Source organism: Rosa chinensis, chromosome 6, assembly GCF_002994745.2.
Source record: "Rosa chinensis cultivar Old Blush chromosome 6, RchiOBHm-V2, whole genome shotgun sequence".
NCBI classification, from domain to species: domain Eukaryota; kingdom Viridiplantae; phylum Streptophyta; class Magnoliopsida; order Rosales; family Rosaceae; genus Rosa; species Rosa chinensis.
Genome location: NC_037093.1, coordinates 44,316,564 through 44,341,823, shown reverse-complemented (window position 1 = coordinate 44,341,823; position 25,260 = coordinate 44,316,564). Strand labels below are relative to the sequence as shown.

At 38.3% G+C, this 25,260-nt stretch overlaps 2 protein-coding genes across 3 annotated transcripts; both read right to left on the bottom strand.

The window, feature by feature from the left end:
- Window positions 1-15,482: 15,482 nt before the first annotated feature.
- Window positions 15,483-19,068, bottom strand: LOC112170294 (receptor-like protein kinase THESEUS 1). The gene is made up of 2 exons (XM_024307533.2): window positions 18,663-19,068; window positions 15,483-18,535 (listed from the first exon to the last, which is right to left on the bottom strand). The coding sequence occupies exon 2, from the start codon at window positions 18,390-18,392 to the stop codon at window positions 15,858-15,860; it is 2,535 nt and encodes an 844-aa protein (XP_024163301.1). The 5' UTR covers window positions 18,393-18,535; window positions 18,663-19,068; the 3' UTR covers window positions 15,483-15,857.
- A 1,789-nt stretch (window positions 19,069-20,857) lies between these two features.
- On the bottom strand, window positions 20,858-25,194 carry LOC112169712 (glutamate receptor 3.2). Of its 2 annotated transcripts, none has more exons than XM_040507950.1 (6): window positions 24,237-25,194; window positions 22,797-24,127; window positions 22,437-22,711; window positions 22,303-22,334; window positions 21,828-22,222; window positions 20,858-21,480 (listed from the first exon to the last, which is right to left on the bottom strand). In XM_040507950.1, the coding sequence occupies exons 1-6, from the start codon at window positions 24,484-24,486 to the stop codon at window positions 21,028-21,030; spliced, it is 2,736 nt and encodes a 911-aa protein (XP_040363884.1). In that variant the 5' UTR covers window positions 24,487-25,194; the 3' UTR covers window positions 20,858-21,027. The 2 variants fall into 2 exon arrangements, with proteins under 2 accessions (XP_040363884.1, XP_024162525.1); XM_024306757.2 differs by having other exon boundaries at window positions 22,437-22,714; window positions 24,237-25,193.
- Between the last annotated feature and the right edge of the window lie 66 nt (window positions 25,195-25,260).

Here is a 25,260-nt window from a genome sequence, read left to right as displayed (position 1 = left end):
TCAAGTTTCCTTCCTTGGCTTCGTGGGGGTCGTCTGAGTCGATCTATGGTGTTTGTTTTGATCGGTTTACGTGGAAATCAGTTCAACTCAGTTGGATTACTGTTCACGGCTTGTGAGGTAGTTTTCAAACCCTTAAGCTTGTTTTCTGACTTCGAGCTAGTTATGAGAGTTCACAAGCATGCTTAGATGAAGAACTTTGATGTTGGGAGTTTTGTGAAATATTGAGTTTTGGCCTGTGGCGGAGTTCCGGCCATGTATGAGACTGTTTCTGGTATTATATGTATTCTACTTGTCGATACGAGCGTTTCGATATATAATATGTAAATTTTGGAGTTCGTTTGGAATTGTTATGATTTTTGCAGTTTCATACCGATCGATTTATTCTATCCGTGAGGATTTGAGCGTCCGATAAACTTGTGGTTTGGTCACATCGATTGTGGACGTATTCTGGAGACTTTGGGAGGTCTCGGATGTGGTTTCGCCTCGATTGGCGCCACTTTGGGGATTTTAGTTCAAAACAGGGGCTTCGGACTTAAATCGTTTGTGAATCGTTACTAAGTTGGAACTGTATGTGATTAGGTACTTGACGAAGTATTTGGACGAGTTGTTGGTGATAGTTTTGGTTCGGTTCTGTATTGAAGACGCAGCAAGAGTTCGAGGTGAGTAATCACACGAAGTTCATTCACGAACGGGTTGACCTTATTGTTTTGAGAGTTATTTAGTTAACTGCAAACTATAGTTGGTATTAGTGACATTCCTGAGTGAATGACCACTTATATATATATTTACGTGGAATATGTATATTCTTGTGGGTTGATGAGTGAATTGAAGCAATAGGTATTGATGGGTTTCCTTCTATTGTTTTGGGGCTTGACTTTTCGGGAAACATTGTGTGGGAATTGAGAATTTCTATTGTTTTGAAAAGTGTCAAGATTTGGTGTGAGTTGCTTTGATGTGATTTGAATGTTTTGATCTAACGACTGGGGGTCGGAAGATCTGAGAGTCGCAGGTTGTGATTTCTCCTTTTTGTTTGATTTAAGGTTTTGATCTGACGACCGGGGAGGTCTGATGATTGTAGGTCACGGGGTGACATCTCCTTTTGTGTGAGTTGAGTAACTTTTGGGTCCTGAGTGACCATTTTGAAAGGTTTTGATCTGACGACCGGGGAGGTCTGAGGATTTGGGGTTGCTGGGAGTAACCTCAGGCATATATATCGGGACTTCACATCTTTGGCCGGGTTTGTGGATACGATCAGTTAGAGCTCTACTCTGTTGCCATAGTACATCATGGGGGGTAGCGGGGAGCTATCTGATGCTCATGAGTACGTGTTTTTAAAAGGGAGTTTCGGGGATTCTTTCTTTTAAATGTCCTGGGAGGACTTGTTTATCATATTTAATTGTCAGAGTTTCAATTATTATGATTTTGTCACGGGGTGACTTGTGTTGATTTGAGAATGTGTTTTTAAAAGGGAGTTTCGGGGATTCTTTCTTTTAAATGACCTGGGAGGACTTGTTTATCATATTTAATTGTCAGAGTTTCAATTATTATGATTTTGTCACGGGGTGACCTGTGTTGATTTGAGAATGTGTTTTAAAAGGGAGTTTCGGAGATTCTTTCTTTTAAATGTCTTGGGAGGACTTGTTTATCATATTTAATTGTCAGAGTTTCAATTATTATGATTTTGTCACGGGGTGACCTGTGTTGATTTGAGAATGTGTTTTAAAATGGAGTTTCGGGGATTCTTTCTTTTAAATGTCCTGGGAGGACTTGTTTATCATATTTAATTGTCAGAGTTTCAATTATTATGATTTTGTCACGGGGTGACCTGTGTTGATTTGAGAATGTGTTTTAAAATGGAGTTTCGGGGATTCTTTCTTTTAAATGTCCTGGGAGGACTTGTTTATCATATTTAATTGTCAGAGTTTCAATTTATATGATTTGGTCACGGTGTGACCTTTATTGTTTCTTTTGGGAAAAGAATGTGCTGTTTTGGGAAAACAGGGTGTGTGTTTCTTTTACGAGTTAATGGGTTTCCTCGTTAGGCGAGTTGTGCATGTGTGGTTTTGAGTTACTCATACGGGCTTGCAAAAGCTTACCGGGTTTGTTGTGTGGCAACCCAGTACACCATTCCAACGGTGTAGGGGTTAATCCTGCAGGTCAGGATAATCGTGGCTGAAACCGAGGTAGTGAGCTAGCAGCTTTACGGTAGGAAGCCAATTTTGTGACCTTACCGTTATTTGGACTTCCGTTGTAGTGAGCTCTGAGGAGCATTTACGTTTTATCTTGTTGTTGTCAATTTAATTCGTAAGCTTGTGTAATATATAACTCTTTAGAGCGAGTGTATATTAACTTTGAGGGTTCCGGGCATCAATATGTGTGTAAGTTTAAGGGAAAAAGATTTCAGGTATTTTGTATTGATGACTGAACGTTCACGCATGTATAATTATGAGATTATATATATCGATTTTCATATGTGTAAAATCAGGGGCGTGACATGACCATGAAGGGAATTTTGGACGAAAGTTTTTGCAAAAGAAAACAAACCAGGAATGTTGCCTGTTTTTATTTTGAAGATAAAAAACATTTGACCAGGCATCAACATAATCCCAGTAAGTATAGTGTTGAGGAATAAAATCTTGAGAAAATCGTTTGGGAGTCATTGGGTGTTGATTCCAATCATCGAATGTTAAAATTTGGCGAATTTGAATTTTGGAATGAGAAATTTGACCACTTTCTTTGTCTTGGTTGTGGGTGATTGTGATTGAATTGGTATCAATCAAGATAAATTCATAAAACCTTTGGCTTTTGTTTGGGTCATTGGTAACAAAATAATGAGGATAAGTTGTTTTTCTGAGAATTTTATAAGGTTCAGTATCATAAATTTCTGGATCAATAACCAGAATGGTTTTGGTTTCAGGTTTGATAAAATACGGGCTCTTAAAAGGTTTTTGCAGGTTTGAAGATTTTGTTTGACTTGAAGAAGGTAAAACAGAAGATTTTGGCTGAGTAAATTTTTGAGCAAATGTTTGAGATTGTCCCACTAAGGGAGTGAAAGAGTTCCTGATAGGAACTAATTGTCCAGCAACATTTAAAGTATTTGGACTGGAAACCAGTCTGCTTTACTGTGGTCTTGTGGGAGTCATTGCATAGGATTCTTTTGAAGTTGGATGGGTTTTTTCACTCATCTTCCCAGTAAAAATTCTCTTGTAAGAAAATCTGGAAGGGAATTGCTCTCTCCTTTGATGAATGCAATGTCAAAATCAAATACTGAAAGTATTGCTTGCCATCTTGCAAAAATCTGTTTAGAGGCAAGGTTTTGAACATCTTTTTCTAAAACTGACTTTGCTGCTTTGCAATCAATGCAAAGTAAAAACCTTTTGTTTAAAAGATCATCTTGAAACTTTGTGATACATAGCACTATAGCTAAAATTTCTTTTTTGCTAATCCTATAATTTTGCTGAGCTTGGTTCCATAAACCTGAGGTAAATCTAACCAATTGTTCAGGTTGGTCGTCTGCTAATTTTTGTTTTAAGATTCCACCATATCCGATGTCGGACGCATCTGTCTCGACAATCTTAAAGGACTCTGGGTCTGGTAGCCTTAGACATGGTAGGGTTTTGACATAAGGTTTGACTTCTCTAACTATTTGAGTATGGGCATCTGTCAGAGATATAATTGAGACATCCTAAAAATCTTTGTAATTAAGTTTTATCCTTAATTTCATCAGGAAATTTATTAGCAAACTCAATTGCTCTAGAAATTGGGACTATAGTACCTTGTTTGATATTGTGTCCTAAGAATCTAATTTCTGTTTGAAATAATTTGATTTTTGGTGCTGACAACACTAATCCATTGGTTTTAATAATTTGAAAGAATTTGTAGAGATGTTTCCAATGTTGATCAATATTTTCTGAAAATACTAAAACATCATCTATATAAACAATTGAAAAATTTGAATAAGGATTAAAAATATCATTCATCATATTTTGAAATTCTGAAGGGGCATTTTTGAGTCCAAAGGGCATAACATTCCATTCGTAGTGTCCGAAGGGAACATTAAATGCTGTTTTGTAATTGTCTTTTTGTGCGATTTGGATTTGCCAAAAACCAAATTTCATATCAAATTTTGAGAAAACATTTGCTTGAACTAGTCTTTTGAGTAAATCTCTTTTGTTTGGAATTAGGTATCTTATCCACTGAAGGACTTTGTTTAAAGGTTTGTAATTTATTACAAGTCTTGGAGCTCCTCTTTCTAGTTCAGAAGCCTTCTGAACATAAAAAGCTGAACAACTCCATGGAGATTTGCTAGGTCTTATCAACCTTTTGTCTAAGAGATCTTGAATTTCTTTTTTGCAATATTCTAATAATTCATTGTTCATTTGAATTGGTCTTGCCTTTGTAGGGATTTTTCTTTCGTCAAAGTCTTTTTCATATGGCAATTCAACCATGTGAGTTTTCCTATTCCAAAAAGCATTTGGGATATTTGAGCTTACTTCCTTTTCTAATTTTTCTTTAAATTCTTTAATTCTATTTTGTAAATAAGGCTGTTGAAGTTGATGTTCAATTCTTTTAATTTGTAGATCTTCTTTGAGGTAGTTTATGTGATTTTCTTTGTTTTGAATTAAATTGACCCTTTTGGTGATTGCAGCATTTCGTATTAAGTTTAGGTTTCTAGTTTTGGCTTTTTCAATAAAAGGAAAACGAATCGTTTGACCTAAAATTGTTGTTTCTAGACCTTCATCAGTTGTTAAAAATGGATGGATTAAACTGATAAAAGGGGTTCCTAGAATCAATTCAGTGTCTAAGTTGGTGACAACTGTGAGAAATGTTTGGATGCAGATATTATCTACACATACATGAACTTTTGGTAATTTGTATCGTATTTTCAATTTTGATCCTTCTGCTCCAGTAAGTTTTTCTTTTGACTTTTCGCAATATTTGGTAGGGATTATCCCTTGTTGAATACAATTCATGTCTGCTCCTGTATCAATCAGGGCAACTGTTTGAATAGTATAAGAATCTGAAATTGCTAGAGTTATTAATGTTTTCCATTTTTGGTAAGTTACTCTAGTAATAAGTCCAATAAACTGTTCATTAATCACATTTTCATGAATATTTTGATCGTTTTCGCTGTTTTCTCCTTTTTCTTCAATTTTGGGTGGTTCCTCATTTGTAGGTTTATTCTTGAGTTCTGCAATTTCTGTTTTTAGGAGAATTATATCTTTCTTAACTTGGTTTATTTCTTGTTGTAAATCTGAAATTGTTACTTCAGATTTTTGTCTTTTATCGAATCTTTGAAAAATCTGTGACCACTTACCCAATTTTTGGCCAAAAATTGCCCACTTACTCCACCAAGAGTTTTTTAACCCCATTTACCCAATCTAACAGTGTTTGACAGTATTGCCCTCATTTTAATTAACAAATTAAACTCATATCTCTCTCTCCTCCCCCTCATCAATTTCTCTCTCTCTCTCTCTCTCTCTCTCTCTAACCTCGTCTCAGGCAAGGTTTTAAATATCGGTATTTTCATATCTATCGGTACTTTGAAAAAGAGAGATATCGGATATATCGGGGATACAGTGTACGAAAATATCATTTTTGAAAAAAGTCAATTTATTAGAAATTTAGAACTACATATAAATACATATAAATGTAAACTTCATCTACATCCAAAAAGAGACTTTAGGAGGTTGAAAAGCCGCTCGCTGGTCTACGAAAATGCAATAATCAGACCAAAACATATGACCCATATAGTGCGAATTGTAGTGATGAACATGATAGTTATAGATCTCTTTAGAGCTGCCGACTGTTTCCCCTATAAGGGGATAATAAGGATGAACCTAACTAGATGACTGATCATATACTTCTCCATATTGATTATATCCATAAGCATCATAACCAAATTGATTGTTGGCTTCATGAGATTCATTTGAGATCCCACTGCGCTCTGTGCCTAAACTGATAGAGTCAAAACCTAAGGCAATTGAAGAAACATAAGATGGGGTACTTTGATCATCAGTTGCACCTCTAGTCCTCCTCCCATATCGGGTCTTCGCTTGAGCACCATGACCAGCTGTTCTCACTCCGTGGTCTTCATCTTGGGTGGCATGATCAAAATTACCTTCACAGGTAAATTGGAATCCTCCATCCACAGAAAATTGTCCATATTCATATCTTTCACCTCCACCACTTATTCCGCTTCCACCCTTTCCACCATCATCAGAACTATCTGGAGTTGCTGTACCACCCCACGCATCATCACTATCTGAATTATCTTCTGGGTTTTTAACAACTTCTTCATATAAGACTCTCTCTACGTTGATTCCAGCATTAGTTGCAGTTTCTACAACTTGTGGAAGAGGTCTTCCAGCTTCATCATCGAGGTGTGCAGGCATAATCCAATCATGAAGTGGATCAATGCCATTATCAAGCGGCTCACTTGCAACATGAAGTAGATCTATATAGTTGTTTTCATTGACCACCAAATTATTATTCAAGTCTCCCACCAATAATTTCTATGGGAAATTGGTAGGAAATTTCCTTCCCTGATCAATTTGGGGCCCTTTGTATAGTTTTATAAACATTGCGCTTAATAAAATAAAATCAATAAAAAAGATGAATTACATTTAACTATTTAACCGTCTGTAGTTTGCTTCATATCATATATCACTTTCTATTTTTAATTATGTTGATCCACTAAAACAAGAGACAACTTCCAAAAAAAAAATCAGGTTTAAGACACAGACTACACAGTAGCTTCGTTATTCCTCACTTTTTCAAGATGCATAGCCAAAATTTAATACTCCGTACTCTGCACTCTCTTCTCATCATGTCATCCATATATGGTTTCTTGACTTCCTTCTGCAATGTTATTTGGCCTCATTTGAATAATTGAACCTTTATGGCTTTATCTTCTTTCTATTATTCAACTACAGAGTTACAAACTACATACAGAGTTATAGAAATAGTCACAGACTACACAGTACCAAATCTCTCCTCACACAGATTTGCATTTAGACTTTTAGAGAATTACTTCTCACCCAAAATCACCTTGAGGGTATTTATCCAATTCTCCTCACCTAGATTCGCCTTGAGCAGATTTTTTTCCTCACCTAGATTCGCCTTGAGGGGATTTTCTACTCACCTAGATTCACCTTGAGGGGATTTCTCCTCACTCAAATTTGCTTTTAGGAAATTTCTCTTCACACAGATTTTCATTTAGAGAATTACTGAGTTTTTTTTACCTCAAATTTTACAGATATTTCTTCACTTTATCGGGATATATTGCAAATATCTAATATATCGGGGATATTTGACGATGTCGGAGAAATTTGGCAAAAATGGTGACAGATAAGATATTTACCCCCCTAATATATCGGTCCGTCGAAAAAAGGAGATATCGGGGGATATATCGGAAATATCGCAGAGATTTAGAACCTTGGTCTCAGGCTCTCTTTCTCTCTCTCTCTCTGAGCCACCACGCCCACCACTCCACCGTCGATGTCGGCCTCCACCTCCGCCGCTCCGTCCCACCGTCGGACCACCAGAGGATGACGCCATCTAACTCCATGATCCCAACCCCTCTGAGCTTCGCCGGTTTTGTTCGTCAGATGTCCAGGAAGCTCTCCACGCCGGAATCGGGTCTGGGCTTCCCTTGCAGGTGTCGGACGACGTCAAAACTGTGGTCTATTGGGGGGGTAATAGACAGATTATTGCCCCCCACTAATTTCTTAACTGTGGTTAATTAATCACTGAAATTAGAGTTTTGATAAGTCTTATGTTGTTTTGAGTTTATTAAAGTACAATAATCTGTCAATGATAGTTAAGTGAAGGGTTTTGACTTAAAACGAAGACATTATTTGGGGGCAGTAATGTGTCTACTGCCCCCACTAAACCATTAAAACTTGCACCAGTTAAGTGAAGGGTTCTGACTTCGTATGAAGACATTATTTGGGGGCAGTAATGTGTCTACTGCCCCCACTAAACCATTAAAACTTGCACCAGTTTCAAGGATTCACAGTGTATTGCACTTTATCACAAACAAATCAACAAGAGATGATTACTGTCTCCTAAGAAAGACATTATTGGGTAGCACTAATGTGTCTACTGCCCCCAATAGACCATCAAACATTACACCGCTTCCTATGTTTCACAGATTATAGAAGTTATTCACACTCAAAACAACAGATAATGTCTAAAAACCCACATTTTGAGGGTCAATATTCTGTCTACTGCCCCCCAATAGACCATCAAACATTACACCGCTTCCTATGTTTCACAGATTATAGAAGTTATTCACACTCAAAACAACAGATAATGTCTAAAAACCCACATTTTGAGGGTCAATATTCTGTCTACTGCCCCCCACTAGACTGACACAAACCACACAATTTTTTTCATTTATCGACTACTGCAATTTAACACTACATTTACTTTGGAATAGCAGTTTTCAGTCCGTCAATAAATAAAGCAGTCATCATTGGCCCCCAATACAAAGTCTACTGGGGGGCATTAATGTAACAACTTTTATGGTTATGACTGCACAATAGCAGATAGCAGTTTTCAGTCCGTCGTCGATTCCTTCAGAAGGTCAACCCCGACCTCGCCAAGCTTCTAAGCGACGAGGACCTTTGGCCTGGCGTCGAGCTTGGCCGCAGAGAGCACGACGACGAGTTTCGGCGCCGTGATGGCTAGAGCAGGCGTCGTGGGCCACCTGCTGGAGGGAGGGAGAGAGAAATCCGACGTCGTCTGGAGAAAGAGAGAGAGAGAGAGAGAGAGAGAGAGAGAGAGAGAGAGAGAGAGAGAGAGAGAGAGAGAGAGAGAGAGAGAGAGAGAGAGATCAGTGAGGGGGAGGAGAGAGAAATCGGTGAGGGGGGAGAGGGCAAAAAAGTCCCAAAAATAAATAAAAAGAAGAAAAAAAGAATTAATTGGGTAGAGGGGAAATAATCCCTTAGAGTGTTTTGGGTAAACGGGGTTAAAAAACAGTTAGTGGAGCAAGTGGGCAAATTTTAAGCTAAAATTGGGTAAATGAGCATTTTCCCTATCTTTTATGTTATAAAGGTCATTTGACTGATTTTCTTTGCCTATATTTTCTTTAATTAAATCTTTGAAGATAGTAAGAAATTGAGCTTGAAGTTCTGTGTCTTCCATTTTTGCAGCTATTTCTAAAAACTCATTTTTTGTTTTTCGGGAAATCATTTGAATCTTTAATTTGTTTTTGCAGTTACAAATTTTTATACCTTCTTTTGAGATTTTACATTCTGTTTCTTCTTCATCAGAACTTGAAGTTTCTGAGAAGTCAATTTCGTCTATTTGCAAAGCTTCTTCTGAATCAGAGTCGTCATAGTCTGAGCTATCTGATTCTGAATCAAGCATGATTTTGAGAAGTTTGTTTTTTGTTTCTTCATCAAGATTTAAAGCATTGATTTTTTGTTTGACTCGACAATCTTTTTTGTAATGTCCTGCTTTGCCACACTTGTAGCAAATAGGAAGTTTTGAGTTTTGACCTGAGTCTTTCTTGACAAATTTTCTTTTGTATTTTTTATAAGATTTTGAGCTTGTATAGGGTTTAGGTGTGACTTTTCTTTCTGGGTTTGATCTACGTTTTTTATAATACTTTGAATATTTTTTATGATGCTTTGGCTTTTTCCCATAAGGAGATTTGAGAGATTGGTATCCAAATTGTTCACAAAAAGATCCTAGTTCTTTCTTTGTTGTGATTTGATTCTTTTTCATTTGGGCTTTTAACCTAATATCATTGCAGAGTTCTAAACCTGTGGTGTTAATCGTACTAATTAACTGTCCGTAGGTTAAATCTCCATAAGGAATTTCATTGCCATAAGTTTGTTTTAACTTTTGTCTAATTTTTTTGGCAAAAAGATTTGGTAATCCTGATATGAATTTTTCTTTCCATACAGGTTGGTTTGAGTCAGTTCTAAGCTTGACTTTTGAGAGGAAAACATCTTTGTACCAATGAAAATCTTGAAGCTTTTTACATCTTAGATTTGTAAGGGTTTCGGCCATTCTATCTTTGATTGCGTTGTGATCACCTATAAAGTGAGTCATGATGGAGTAACAAAGCGTTGCTACTACATCGGTTACACGCAGATTTTACTGGTCAACAATCATTGCACCAGTTGTTTGTTCTATTTTGACACTGCTTAAAATTTGATTGCGTTGATCAGATGTGAGATAGTTATCCCACCATCCTTTCAATTGGCCAGTAAATCCTGCTACGAGGATGTTACCGATTTCTCTATCTGTTTTTGTATTTTTGTAAACATTGCTAACCATTAACATTTCATTGATATGTTGGATGATTCTGTATTCACTCATGCCATCTATGTTCCACTCGTACAAAGTACCAGCAGAATATCCAGCATGTTTTTCAAGTTTTGCTTCTTCAAATTGTAAATCTATTGGAGTCGGTCTTGGATAATAATTTCTTGAAGGGGGAAATTTTAGTTTTTCTATTTTGAAATTTTCTTCAATCTGGCTGACGTCAGAGTCACTATCCGAATCTTCTCTAAGGTCAGAAAGGGTATTGATTCTTAAGGAGTTTGAAGGATTTGAACTAGTGGGTTCGGTTAAATTTAATCTCTTTAAATGTTGTTCAATTTCTTCTATTAGTTGACCATCATTTTTTAGAGAAAGGTTTTCATCTAGTTGAAAGGGTTTGAGTATAGGCTCATTTATTTCTTTATTTTTTCCTTTTGGGTCTAGTCTAGGTTCAGACCTAACCAATGTTTCTATGCGGTCTAATTGGGTTCCTACCGTATCTAAATACTGGTTTGTAAAATTGTTTTGTTCCATAAGTTTTTGAATATCATCTTTTGTTGCTTCTTTTTGTCTATCTAGTGCATTTTGCATTTTGTATGGGGAAGCAATAATTGTTTCTTTTCTTACTGGAATTTTTATTTCTTCCATTGGTGGTCTCTTAGCTTCTAGGGTTTTCCTATCTGCTAGAGTCCAAGTTTTTGTGACTTTATTTGTTACATTAATTTTCTTGTTAGAATCATGTTCAGTTTTTGACAAGTCAAAGTACTAATCAAAGAAATAAATATTTAATTTGTGTTTGTTCATAAAAGCATAGTATTCTTCTTGTATTTGGTCTCTTTCTTGTTTGTCAAAGATTGCAAAGAAGGCTTTACGTTTGGAACTATTTTGGTCGGAATAAAAGTCTTTCCTTAGGTACTCTTTGTCAATTTCAAAGTTAATATTGTAAAAATTTGAGGATCTCTTATTTCTTCTGCAGCCACTGAGGATTGAGTTGGAGAAGCTTGTCTAGTTTCTTGTTCTTCTACGGTATAGAAGGGTCTTGGTATTGTAGAGGATTCATCTAAATTTCTTAAATTAAGGTTTCTGAGATTTCTTTCATTTTCATGTGAGATTGGGATGGATCGGGTAGATCTATTTGAACTTGAAATTTGTCTACAGAGCAGATTGTTTCCTGAACTACTTGATGCAAAGCGTATGTTTACGCTTCCATCAGAATTTTGGGAAATATAATCTACTTGATGGCTTTCTATGAGTTTTGGAGGAACTGCTTCATCAAGTTTCCACTCAGAGGGTAGCTCAATGTCTGTCCACTTTATCATTTTGGGTATGACAATATTTGACTTTCTCATATCTGTTTCTAACAAAAGAGTTTGACCTTTGGGATCTGTAGATTTTGCTTTTGCACTTAGCAGAGTATTCATTACTCTGTAGTGAATTCGGTAAATGACAGCCAAGAGTTGTTCACCTGGAGACATGTCATAACCATGTGTTTTGACATTTAAGGTTAAAGCTTTTAAAAGTCCTGGATCATTAAGTGACACAGGAAAATTTGGAAAACATTCAAAGTGAATGGGTCCATTGCATATACTTGATTCAACTTGTCCTAAAATTGAGTCTTCAAAGTTTCTGTGTCTACAATCACGTAGAGCAACAAAAACAGAGGCTTTAAGACCATTTCTGGTCAAGGGTTGTATTCCTACTTGTACTGCACCTATATGCAAATACTTGTAATCTTTCTTTTTGTGTTCTGCTAAAGCTTTTTGGGTAAACATTTGAATAATTTGGTGGTCAGAACCTACTTCAATAGTTTGTTCTTGTGTCTTAATTGAATATAAAGTTTTGAAGTCAAAGGTTCCTATTTTGTATATTTCATTGTAGCTTTTCTTGGGTAATTTCCAGTTTCCTACAATTTCAGTTAAGCTATGAGAAGACCACTCCTCACAGTTTAGCATAGTATCTGAAATACTACTCGATTCAGAAGTCATCGGGATTTAAGAGATTTTAGAGGGAGATAGACTTAATTCTTAGGCTGAGGTCTTTGATGGGGCACCCAAGCTTACCAACGGTTTCACTGCGCCTCTCTGCGACTTACTACTGAGAACACAAGTTGCTACTTCCTCAAAGGACAACCTCCTAAGGTTTGGGTCTCTCTCTCACTAACTTCCCTCTCGGCCTTTTGGCTCTGATACCAGAGACGTATCCCAGGGTACAAGTGCTAAGCTAGATTTGGGGTTTACGCTAAGCTAAACTGGAATTGAGGGGCTTAACTAGATTTGGAATGGCTTCACAGTATTTGAAAATAAGTTGATTGGATTTGGAATTCTTAGACTGCTAATAATTCAAGAACCTTTTGGCACCTATCTAGTCTTTTCTTAATCATTGAAATAATAATTTGAAAATTTTCAAATGGAATATTATTTAAGTTATAACAATCATAATCAATAGAATCTGGATCTGTATGAAGAAGAACAACGGGATATTTTCCTTCAACAAATCTTTGTTGCTAACGCACTTTTCGAAGTTGAAGAAAACCTTTCCAGCATTGAACATCAGAGCCGAATTTATTATTATTATAGTTATTTATTATTATTATTTTATTATTATTTTTGAAAGAAATGATTGGTGCAGCGGCCCTCACTCCTTAACCATTAATGAAACCGTAGAATACACTGGAGGACATAGTGCCTTAACCCCAAATTACAATAAGCCTCAAGAGACCCACCTGAGATAATAACAAGCGTCTCATCTATGAATATGCATTCTAACATGCACCCTTTAGCGAAGAGTGCTCTACGAGCTACTCCATTCGCTTTACAATTGTGGTGACAAACCGAAAAGATAATGCTCACTTGGAGCCATGAGTAACCAATACTATCAGCTTTCCTAGTATGCTGCCACTGGAAATATAACTCGGTGACACTTAGTTTCATTCTGCCACTAAGAGGCTGCGACCATTTGACAAAGTAAGGAACTCGCCTCCTACCTAGAGCAGACATGGCACGCAAGGTGCGCAAGCCGGGACGAAGCCCACATTTCCAACCCAAAACATGGTCAGGACTTATTAAAAGCAAAAAATAAATTGCAACTAACGAACCAAACAAACTGAAAATTAAAAGCAATACAGCCCTAATTGGGCCCAACACCATGACCCAGGCCTAAGACCCGACCAAAGATGTCGAAACGCCCCACCAAGCCCGGAAGAGTTCTAACCGCATTCCCACCATCGCACACCTACCACCATCAGTCGATCAAGCCTTCACCGCCGCCGCAACACTGTCGTGGGTATGCTGCTACTCGCCGGATCGGAGATGACGATGCCCATTGGCCAGATACCAGATCTGCAATGGGTTTGGCACCATCGATCGATTCAGATCGGATCGATCTCCCCCTGGCAGAAAGATCACTGATCCCAGCTTCAATCCACCGCGCGGCCCCCAACTTCGTCGAGCCTTAGCGCCCGGTAGCGGTGAATGTCGCTTGCACCACCCTCTTAACCCCGACAACCACCATCGAACCTGACCAATCTTCCAGCCATCCCAATCTCCTTTCCCCATCCTTGATCCGGATTTCAGACCCAAATCCTCCACCAACCAATCAAGCAGCCAAAATGGCGCTAGAATATAAGGTCCTGTCCGACGACGACGTCGCTGGGACGTGCCGCCAGACGGAGAAGCAAAACAACTTTTTCTAGATCAGGGAAGGTGCTTCCTTGGTTTTTTCACCTATGTCTTTCTACCCTATCATTATTTTCTTTTATACTTTTTTCACCTATGTCTTTCTACCTGATCATTATTTTCTTTTATACTAATTCAATTATAGGAGCAAGAAGTTGATTTCTCTTTTACTTCAAGAAATCTCAAACCAAAAATGAATCAAAGAGGATACAAGAAGCAATATAAAAGGGTTGTGCAACATCTGAAAAAGCTCTCTCTCTCTTCCCTCGTAACCGCTGCTGCGACTTCTTCCTTTTCTTTATTTTATTTTATTTTTCTTTCCATGAATAACTAATTCTTTAGAGTTAGGGGTTGTTGAAGCCCCAAATCATGATTGTAAACTTACTGTGACTTTTAATTAGTTTTATTTATCATATGGATGAGAACCTAATTTCTATTTTTACATCGATGAGTTCTTTGCATATTTCCTTTGATGCGCAACTTAGATTGCATGTTTAGGGTTCTATTGCTATGATTCTATGAATAATCATTGCCTGTTCATTGTTTATAAGGTTCCTTAAGAGTTCTAAGTGGTAAATTGTTTATAAGGCAAGTGATTAGGTTCCTAGTTAATTGAGACACAATGTACTCATGATTCCTTGTGGTGTCTCATTTTTCTAAGTCTTAATGATTTCTTTGTGTTAAATTTAGAGTTGCTTTAACCTTGGTTGCATTTTGGAAAGTAGGTCAGGTGTAGAGCGTCTTTCACTTAGCATACAAACTAAGGAAAGACAATAGGTTAACTCTAACGGTGAATTAACTTGAGCATCTTCATCCATAGATAAATTTTAATTAGGTTGAACATAACTAGTTTGCTTGATTGATTGGTGGTGGATGCAAATCTCCTAACTTGTTTTCTCTGTGATTTTTAAAAGCCTAATTAACATTTATCAAGCAAACTAGTCATATTATTGGCAAAGCATTGTTTTTGACTTCCAAGGCAAGAAAAACAAGCATTTTACCTCAGTTTCCGATCCCAACCTCCAACTCAATGCTCGCTTCATTGGTCTCCGTCCTGAAGGCTGAAGCTGGGACTATACCTGGATTCAACCCCTTGGACTCCTCTGACTCTAATAGCTTCACACTTGAGGCCACCCCATCAGCAACATGGGACGATGAAATTGACCACGTGAATTTCTCTTGCACCGAAATCATCCAGAACTAGTGAACTACATCTCTCTGTTTGGGAATCTCAGGAAACTTCTATTAGAGTGGAGAGGAATTCATACAAGAAGAGTGTCTTGGTCACTTCCCCAAGTTGCTGAAATTTCAGTTAATGTGGTACCTGGGACAATGGAAGATGACAAAATCCACAATTCCTAATATGAACAGTGTAACTTTCAATCCAAGGCTGCTCTTACAGCATTCTAATTGTCTATTCCAACATATCAAAGTTCTAAATAAAGGTACTTTACTGAGATAGTTGAGAGAGATTGAATATGAATAGTTTGTATGTTCTCCAGGAACAAGATTCTCACAACAATATGAAGATAGATTAGAATATCAATGTCACAAATTCTGCTTATTTTCTATACCTTATGAACAAAAAAATTATATGTGAATACAATGGCATCATGTACTTTGGTAAAAACATGGGAACCCTGAAACCCACATGAATTTTATATGAATACAACAGTAAATCTTATCTTTTGGCACCTTACCTACAAGTCATGATGGACTAATTGGCATCCACCACAACAATATTACAAAGTAAATAGTGGACAAAAAAATTGAGGTAACAGACTAGAATAATGAACAAAGAAATAACCTTATCCCTCATTGAGCACTCTCAAGTCCAGGTTGATCAATATCTCTTTCATTGGGACATCGGGGACCAAGATTGTGAGAGGCAAAGCATCTTTCTTGTCATCTTCCACGAGGATTGACTAGCTGAGAGAACACAGCACTTGTGGCAGCATCTTCAGCATCGTCATCTGTGCCGGAGTGCCCTCCCTCGATCATACTCACACTGTTGTCAAATGGCTCAAGTGGTGTCAATTCAATATCTCGTATGTGGTTTGTGCTGTTATCTTCAGGTTCCATGAGCGCAGATGAAGTCTCCTCAAGCTGAAGAGCATATTCAAGATTCCACAAGACATCTCCCATTGATGGCCTATCAACACCATACTCGGCAAGGCACTTCTCAGCTGTCTCACCAAACTTCTTAAGAGAAGCTGGATTTACCTTCCCAGCCAGATTCGGGTCCATGATTTGGTCCAGCATGCCCTTCTTTTGCCAGGTCATTGCCCATTCTGCTATGTTCACTTGCTCTCTGGGAAGAACCGGATTCAAAGCTGGTCTTGTGCAAAGAACTTCCATTAGAACTACACCAAACGAATACACATCTGATTTCTCAGTGAGCTGCTGCCTCCTAAAGTATTCAGGATCAAGGTAACCAAAACTACCCTTAACAGCTGTACTGACATGAGTCTGATCTATAGCTGGACCTGCTTTTGAGAGGCCAAAATCTGCAACTTTGGCAACAAAGTTCTCATCCAAAAGAATGTTTGTTGTCTTCACGTCTCGGTGAATTATGCTTTGAGCTGCACCAGTGTGAAGATAATGGAGCCCTCTTGCAGCCCCGATGCAAATTTCAAGGCGAAGCTTCCATGATAGGGTAGGCAAATCTGTTCCATACAAATGGCTCCGGAGCGGTCCATTAGCCATGTATTCATACACAAGAATCATCTCTGACCTTTCATCACAGTAACCAATAAGAGACACAAGGTGGCGATGACGAAGCTTAGACAACATTTCAATCTCAGTTCGGAATTCAGCAAGACCTTGTTCGGATCTGGGGTTTCCTCTTTTAACAGCTACTTTTGTCCCATCTTCTAGTGTTCCCTTGTAAACTCTGCCAAAGCCACCAACCCCGAGAAGTAGGCTCTCATCAAACTTGTTGGTTGCATCTAGGATTTCTTGGAACATGAATATGCGGCCAAGATTGGAGGAAGCTAATGAAATGCAGCTAGCTGTTGCACTCTTCTGTGAAGTTGTGGACATTTTGGTCATTGTCTGAGAGCTTCCATACAAGGGCAGAAGCAGCCATGGATGCCCTTGGTTAGGAGTAGTCTTCGACTGGCGAGCTGCCAGGCAGCAATAAAAGAGAGCAATTATTGCCACAAGAGCTACAGCTCCTACAACACACACAACTAAGATTAGTATCTTATTGCTCTTTGAGGGTGAACTGGGAAGGAGACTCTGAACAGACAAAGACCCATCCAAGCTCCCCAAGTCATTGCTGATCTTCAAAATCTCCAGGCCATTCAGAATTGCGTTAGTGACATCAGCCATTGTATCTGGACCTACACTGACTGTCAAAGTATTTGAATCTGCTGAGGAGTTGGAAACAAAGTCTTTGTAATACGGCACATTCAAGTCACCAGTAATGGAAGAGAGGTCAAGACTCGCGAGCACATTATCGGAATTGATGAAAAGATTGAAAACTAGGTTATTCAGTGCCTTGCTGACAATATCACAGAAATGTACCCGAACAAGATACAAATAATTTGGATCTGCTGGAAAGACCCAAGTTATGTTGAAGTTTCCATTTGGCACATTCGCATCTCCCATGGCTTCAGCAGTGGCATAGACCCAATTTGGTGCTATTTCTGGTGTGACAGTGACCGGATACTTTATGCTGGCAGGGTTGATTGATACATTCACTGCAGAGCTGTCGACATGAAGGTATTTCAAATCATTCTCCCAAGTTCTTCTAAGGGTATCATTCTCAGCAGTGAGCAAAGGACCCCCCATGTTTAATCGGTACATTGTTTGAAGGGCAAGTGCAGAAAGCCCACTAAAAGGAGCAGATGGATTTATAGCATATGCCTGATCAGGGATTAGTTCATCCGGGATCGAGACAACTTCAATTGCATTAACAAAAGCAACTGAACTGTTTGAAGGAATGATGGTGAGGGTCAAACTATCTGAAGTCACATTGATTGCATACTCCTTGAACAGATAAGAACTAGTATAGTTCTCAAAAGTGAAGTTGTTCAAGAGTACAAAGCTATCGGTGACCACAGTTATCGGAGCAGACGTCAAATTTTGGCCCGAATTTGCTAAAGGGTAGAAATAGAGCCGGACCCAATGCCGGCCTTCTTGCTGGATTTTGAATTTATAGGAAGATGGTTCCTTGAAAATTCGAGCAGATTGGTAAATAGGAGAAGGGGCATTGGAACTGGAGCTTGCAACTGAAGAATTTGCACTTTTCAGTACAAGGGAAGATTGCAGTGTATCAGGAACAAAGGTTCGGCCTTGAAATGTGACATTTTTCGAAGAACCACAAGCAATCAAGTAGTTATCAACAGGATTGAATAAACCACAGGCTCCATGACTCATAAACACAACAATGGCCAGAACCAAAGGTACCCAACTGACTAGTTTCATCTTCACCATAATCAAACCCAACCAACCCACTAAAAGATCAGCAAAACACAAGCCCCACAATCCCAAATGCCCAAGCTCCACAACTTCAAACACCCCAGATCTATTGAACTCAATCCCAAAAACCCAGCTCTTCTATACCAAGGAGGAAAATCCTAGCATTGCCAAAAAAGATAAAAGCATTAACTTTTGCTGCAATGTAGACCAAAATCAAACTAATCCAAGTTCACCAACGCAAACAGATAAACCGAAAAAAGATTCGAACTTCGTTAAAGCCCTTACCTCTATGAGAGATCAAGATTGAAACTTCCTGCAGCAGAGTGAATTGGGTCGGCACTAGAACGTGAAGCCCACCACAGAAACCCACCAAGGTTTAAGCTTTTTAGTGCGCGCCACCCTTTCCAGGCTGTTGATTAGGCTGTCATTTACAGTGGCCTAAGCATGAAGAGGGACCCCACGAAAAGGAAGACAAAATTGGATATGGAAATAGAACCTCAGAGACAGAGCAACCGCCATGAAACCAGCTGTTTTCAAACACATTGTAGTTTGATTGTGATGCTCAGAATCTTTAGAAAGATTTGGAGTATAATAATAACTCAAAAACGCCATGAAAGCTCTGTAACAGAGCCCCGAGTTTTTTTTTCATTTGTTTTCTTTCGGTTGAAAACTATTTATAATTTGTTTCTAAGATCTGGAAGAGATATTTAGGTACATTATCATTTAAGGTTTGGAACAGAATGGGTCGCGGTGCCGGCTGGGGTTGGGACCACTAGTGGGACCCGCCATTACGCGGTTTTTTGGAGGCAGAGAAGAGGAAAGTTCAGGGGCCGCTGTTCTGAGTGATCATCACCTTTTCTTCATGGGTTAGTGTACAGGAGGGAGGTTCTTTCGCTTTCCTGGCTCATCATGACTGTAAATATAGAAAGAGCTATAGTTCAGACTTCAGAGCAGTAAAGTGAATCATATATCTCGTGCACCTAGGCCACTCTTAAAATAATGGGGGAGAGGTCCTCCGGTTTGTTACGGATTAGTCGAGCTAATCGATTCTTATTTCTTACTCAGATGGACTTTTGGGTGGATTCCTTCTTGAGGGAATTTCTGCATTAGGTCGGGCTGCTTCTCTCCTGACCCATTTTTTGATTAGGAACTCACATCCAATATTTTACACCCCACATCACATAATATGTTCTGAAAAAAAAAAAATTCATGAAAAAAGTTGGAAAACCGTGCTGAATGCTCTAGCTCTGTAAATATAGCTAAATTATCTAAGGAGAAATAGTTGAGATTTTAATAGAATCTTAGGCTTCGTTTAGTTTGAGGAAAAGAAAGTAATTTTTTTTGTTTTTCCCACGGAAATGGAAATGAAATTTCCAAATAATTTTCTGTTATGATGTTTGGTAACATAACAAAAGTTATCCGAAAAATTATTAAAATGTCTGTAATTAATGTAATAAAATAGGGGGAGTGCTACATACACACGCACTTGCCATGCTCCTGAAAATAATTAGCAACAGATCATGTAGTATTATTAATGCATGCATTGAAACGAAATAATTGAGCAGAATCCAATTCATGGACACAAAGAACAATGAAGTTCTTTGGATTTATTATTGAAGATGAGGTGCATATAGAGAGTAACTACTATACTGGCCAAACATAGCAATCAAAAGCCCTTCCTTGGTTGTTATAGATACATGCTGCATCCCCGCCTTATACTCTACGAACAAACTCCCGAACTGCACCTGGTTTTGTCTCTGTTGTGTTCGTATGCAACAAAGCTGTGAGCTATATATTGCCTCCTGATCCCAATGCACATCGCACTCCATTTTTTTTAGTAAACAAGTTCTGTTCAAAATTAAATTCGAACTAAGCTCCATGCATGGGCGATCTCCTGACCACCAAGGTCGCGGATCCATGTTTTACAATGAATCGCCAGACTCACATTTCCAGTTAAATCATTGGTGAAGTTAACATGCACTTCTGTATTAGTATCACACACAGTCAAGAACAGTGCGAGCAAGATTAGCATTAAAACATATCTTGCAAGCAATCCCATGACTGTTTAAGGGAGAGTGGATGAGGTGTTGTATATCAAGTTTCTTATCATTGTCATGCATTTATAGTGCTTGATCGATTTGAGACTATTCCTATGGTCTGTCGATCTGGACACATTTAATTGAGTCTTTAACTTAATAGAAAATCAGATTGCCATCAAGATTTAGATTAATTGTGTTCAAACGTCACAACAAAAACTAGTTTTTTTTTTTTTTAAAGTGAGACATTAAATGTGGTTATTGTGCATGCTCAGCCTCAATTTAGTACACTGCAGAACACTTAAAACTCAGAATTTGAATAGTTTGGCCTTCTGTACAACTATTACTTAGATTAATTAATTATTCTTATTCAAATCAGGTACTTGGATGAACAAATTTAGTGATAGATAAATATGATGATCTGCAAAGAGGTGTGTACCATGATATAAATGTTTCACTTCTTATTATAGAAATCTCAACAACACATTGATCACATCGAAAAGAAGAAGAAGAAGCAAATTGTAAGATTTAACGAGTTAACCAATATCATTATCAGAAGTATGCAATATCTCAGACTTGTTCACTTGTACTCTCTTGGATGTACAAACATTACTTTATACATCTTCCTTTTCATGCCAATTAGATGACTTTCGCATGATTTCCTCACGTTTTCTTTTTGACTTGTTATCTTTTGATTGATCCTTCTTTTCGTCAATGAATGACAAGAACGTGAGGCGGGGTGTTGCAGTAGTACCAGAACTTGTGCTGCCATGGCCAGGCGGCTCTAGATCAGAATGATGATCATCTTCAGGGGAACGCCGGAGGTACTGTCTAAAAGCCAACGAAAAGTGAATGACTAGAGCAATGAAACATGCAGTGCCAACTATTAGGAATACTCCCCAGAAGCTTTGTAGTTGAAGCTGGTCGGATTCGAGGTCAGAGGTTTGTGAAGCACAAGCCTTCTTTGATAGCCATTTGTCATGAATTTGCTGAAGCTCACCGTTCTCTGATAGAGTGAGAATGGCAGTTGACATATCTATGGCTAAAGGAGAGTCTCTTGGAAATGCCTACAAAATTAGAGACAGGTAATTAAAAAGTCGATATTGCTTTCTTGCCAGATACTTTTAACAGGATTCTATCAGATCAATCAAAGTGCAATTGAAGTCCGGCAACATAACATGTTAGATTCTTTAGCAATAGAAAGTATTCCAATTAATTAGCTTGTGTAGCAAGTTTATTAAGTACATGTATGTTTCATACTTTCATATCTACTGTACTAGAATATGATTTAGATAATCATCAAAGCAGAAAATTAAGTTCAAGTTGATAAACCATTCAGCAAACTAAAGTTTGGAAAATTAAGAGTGAAGTATTTGCATAGGAAGACGTAAAACAATTGTGTTGAAGTACTCACAAATCCCCAGCCACTTTTGGTGAATTCTGGCCCTCTGATTGAGAACATGCAGTTATCTGAGAGGAAGAGTTCTATATAAGGCCTTTCATCAACCACAGCAGCAACAGTTCTTTCCTTGAGGGCATTTGCATATTCTTCTGGTGAACCAAGAGGAACCAGTCTAGATTTTGGGATGTTGAGTTCCTCGATCAAATAGTTTTCAGCAAAAGACCCTACTTGGAATCCTATAGGCTCGAAGCTAGATATCAAGGTATCGATTCCAGTGATGGGTGATGATAATTGTTGTACTGTGAGCATTGATGTCAGGCTAGCTGTGTAGCTCGAGTTGATTATCAGAATTATAAAAAGCCAGATGATTAGCACCATTCGCCCTAGAAAGCTCACAGTATTTTCTCCTGTAAGATCAAAAAAAATTTCAACACGAATTTCTTTGTACGTTGGAGCACAACATTCAATGCCAGATTAGAAGACTTACTATGAGAAAAAAACATAGTAGAGAAGCTAAACCTGAAAAATAAAAGAAGGAAGGCAGATGAATCATAGAATCTACAGATTAGTATATATGCAGAGTCTGTATTGGAATGGTCAATGTACAGAAGTACTACTTACCATAAAATTGTGCCAATCTGTTTCCTAGGAGGGCCCCGGAAATCATCATTTAATCTATGTTCAAGAACCCACAGGACTGATCCAACAATTAGGAAGAAAGCTGCTGTGACACCCCACATCAATGGAGAAAATGGCTTCAAGAATGCCCAAGCTCTTGCATCTGAACCCCTAACTGGTGCCACCACTACTAGCCCTGACTCTATAAATGGCTGAGTGAAGTCCACAATCTTTGTTCTGTTTGCAACTATTGCAATGTCACCAACAGCAGCATCAAACTTCTACAGAAGAAATGAAAAATTAATCATAATTTTTTATCCTTTGTATATTGCTGTAACAAAGTAAGCAGTTTGTTTTACTTACACCTGAAGGGATATTGCTAACAAGCTCGTAGTAGCTTGGGTTCTTGTGGCCATCACCAAACAGCTCAAACCTATGTGGAACTGCATAGGGAAGCAACTTTATGGCTGCAAGGAAAATGTCAATGCAGTATCCTTTAGCTATATCTGTACCATTTTGTTGTGACACAAAGTCGCGATAGCTTACTCTATCTGGTACTCCAATTATTAACTGCTTCCCATTGTTTGGAAAAACCCACCCTCGGGGCTTATTTGTTGTCCCTCCGGGCCATACAACAGCAGCTAAATGTTGGTTTGAAGTAGACCGGTTGGGTGCTGTCTCAGGGGGCACAACAGATAGCCCTGAATTGTTAGACCAGTATCCAATCTGTTGATATCCATTTTCAATTATGTTAATGATATCATAGGAAGGATTCACTAGGGACCTGTCTGAATGAAAAGCCAGTGGACCAGTGAGACCGGTCGTGTTGGTTTGCAATATGTTTTCCAGCAACTGCTTGCCACCATTAAAAATGCTTAATGCAGAAAGGTTCATAATCCCTCTCCTATAACCAGGTATGCTAGCATGATTGGAAAAAGAAATGGTACCTCCCTGATCCAAAAGCAAATTGACAGCATGAGCAATAATCCAAACAGTGTCATAGGCATATAGAGCATAAGGGTTCAACCCTCTAGTGCCATTACTCAACTTCTTCCACCTTGAAATGAAAGCTCTTTTCCTTTTTGAATCCGGTGTGTGCGGACGAAGAGTGAGAGCTCCTTCGATGGAGTCTTTAGTCTTCTGAGGAAGTGGGGAAGTTGAATCCAAAACTGTGGACAACCAAGCAGTAGCTATCCAAACATATCCACTCTCCATCATCCCAAGTTCCTTTGCAACATCAAAAACCAAGAGGCCGGTTCTCGAGAATGTGTGTAGAACAATTACTCGAGACTCCATTATCTGAATCTTTGCCAGCTCAGTCTTAACTTGGTCTCGAGTTGCTGTTGGATCAGGTGGAAGTACTGCCTTGTAAGAAATCTTGTGCATTTTTTGTGCAAGCTTATCACCTAATGCAGTAACACCATTTCGGCTCTGATCATCATCAGTGAAAAGTGCAACCACCTCTTTCCAACCGAAATAACTAACCATGTCTCCAATAGCATTCATCTGGAATTGATCATTTGGTGCAGTTTGAAGAAAGTAAGGGTACTGCAGGCTTGATAGGGTGGGATCTAGTGCAGTGAATGACAGTAACGGCACGTGTAGTTCATTTGCAAGATGTGAGACTATATGAGCCATTACAGAAGTTTGAGGACCAATTATAGCCACGGTATCAGACTCCATGTAATTTAGTGCTGTGATTAAAAAAAAAAATTTAAAAAGTGTAAACTACAACTATATATTTATGGTCAAACACAATTGTTCCAAGGAAAAAAGTAGGCATGCATAAGCAAAATTGTATACCTCCGATGATGCTGAGAAATCCACTGTAGTTCGAATCATGCATAGATACAGAAAATTTAGTTCCACTAAGAATGCTTGGATCGGCATTCACATCCTCCTCGGCAGCCTTAATGGCAATCTTTGAGACTCCTCCATTAATGGTGCTTACTGCAAACACAGCTCCAATGTTCACAACAGCAGGTCTTGATGCTCCTTCTGTGGATCTTCCAATACAGATAATAAGGATTGCCAAGAGGCAAACTAGATTCATTGTGATATTACGCTGAGAACCTTGCTAACTTTCTTATATTTGAACAGTACGAACAAATGGAACAATAAATTTCAAATACTAAATATAGCTTCTGTGGTAGTTTTATCTACAAGCAACTTAGAACTCAAACGGTAGCATTTTGAATTGGGAAAGAAACAGCTAGCACTTCCTAATTTCATACACCATAAATAATTATTGGTGCTGATGAAGTTTTCCAGGAGAAGAAGAAATACCAATTAGAAGCTTAAACAAACTGAACCAAATGCAATAGGTTGTCAAAGTTAAAGGACTATGCTACTTGAAACCCAAAGTGAAGACAGTAAAACAAACCAAAAGCACAAATCTGTCTCACTAAAGCAAAATAAATGTGGAGTGACCACCAAGCTCAGCACAAAAAAAGGTGAAAAAAACAGAAGTTCAGGTGATTTCAGAGGGGATAGAAGAAAGGAACAAGAGGTGGAGCTGGTAACTCTGGGTCAAACAACCACCACATTCTGAATACATTTCATTAATTAAGATCTAGTGGAAACAGAATCGATTGGACAAATCAGGCAAGAACAAAGGTGAAAAGTCACTAAAGTAAAGCTATAGTGCCAAAACTCACAAGAAAAGAAGAATCCCATTGGAGTTGAGGGTATTAAAATGCTATGAGAATGCTTCAAGCCAAAGAATGAAAGCAACTTGGGCTAATGGGTTTCCACATGGTCTTGGTGGAGGGGTACTGTGTTTTCTCATCTTCTGTATTAGTCAATCTTCAGAACAAGTGCATGGCTG

Excerpts from the sequence above, each read along its gene's own strand:
- LOC112169712 (XM_024306757.2), bottom strand. The coding sequence starts at position 24,486 with ATGAATCTAGTTTGCCTCTTGGCAATCCTTATTATCTGTATTGGAAGA. Across the intron at positions 24,128-24,236 it reads ATTTCTCAGCATCATCGGAG|CACTAAATTACATGGAGTCT; the intron begins GTATACAATTTT and ends TTTTAATCACAG. Across the intron at positions 22,223-22,302 it reads TACTATGTTTTTTTCTCATA|GAGAAAATACTGTGAGCTTT; the intron begins GTAAGTCTTCTA and ends TTGATCTTACAG.
- LOC112170294 (XM_024307533.2), bottom strand. The coding sequence starts at position 18,392 with ATGGTGAAGATGAAACTAGTCAGTTGGGTACCTTTGGTTCTGGCCATT.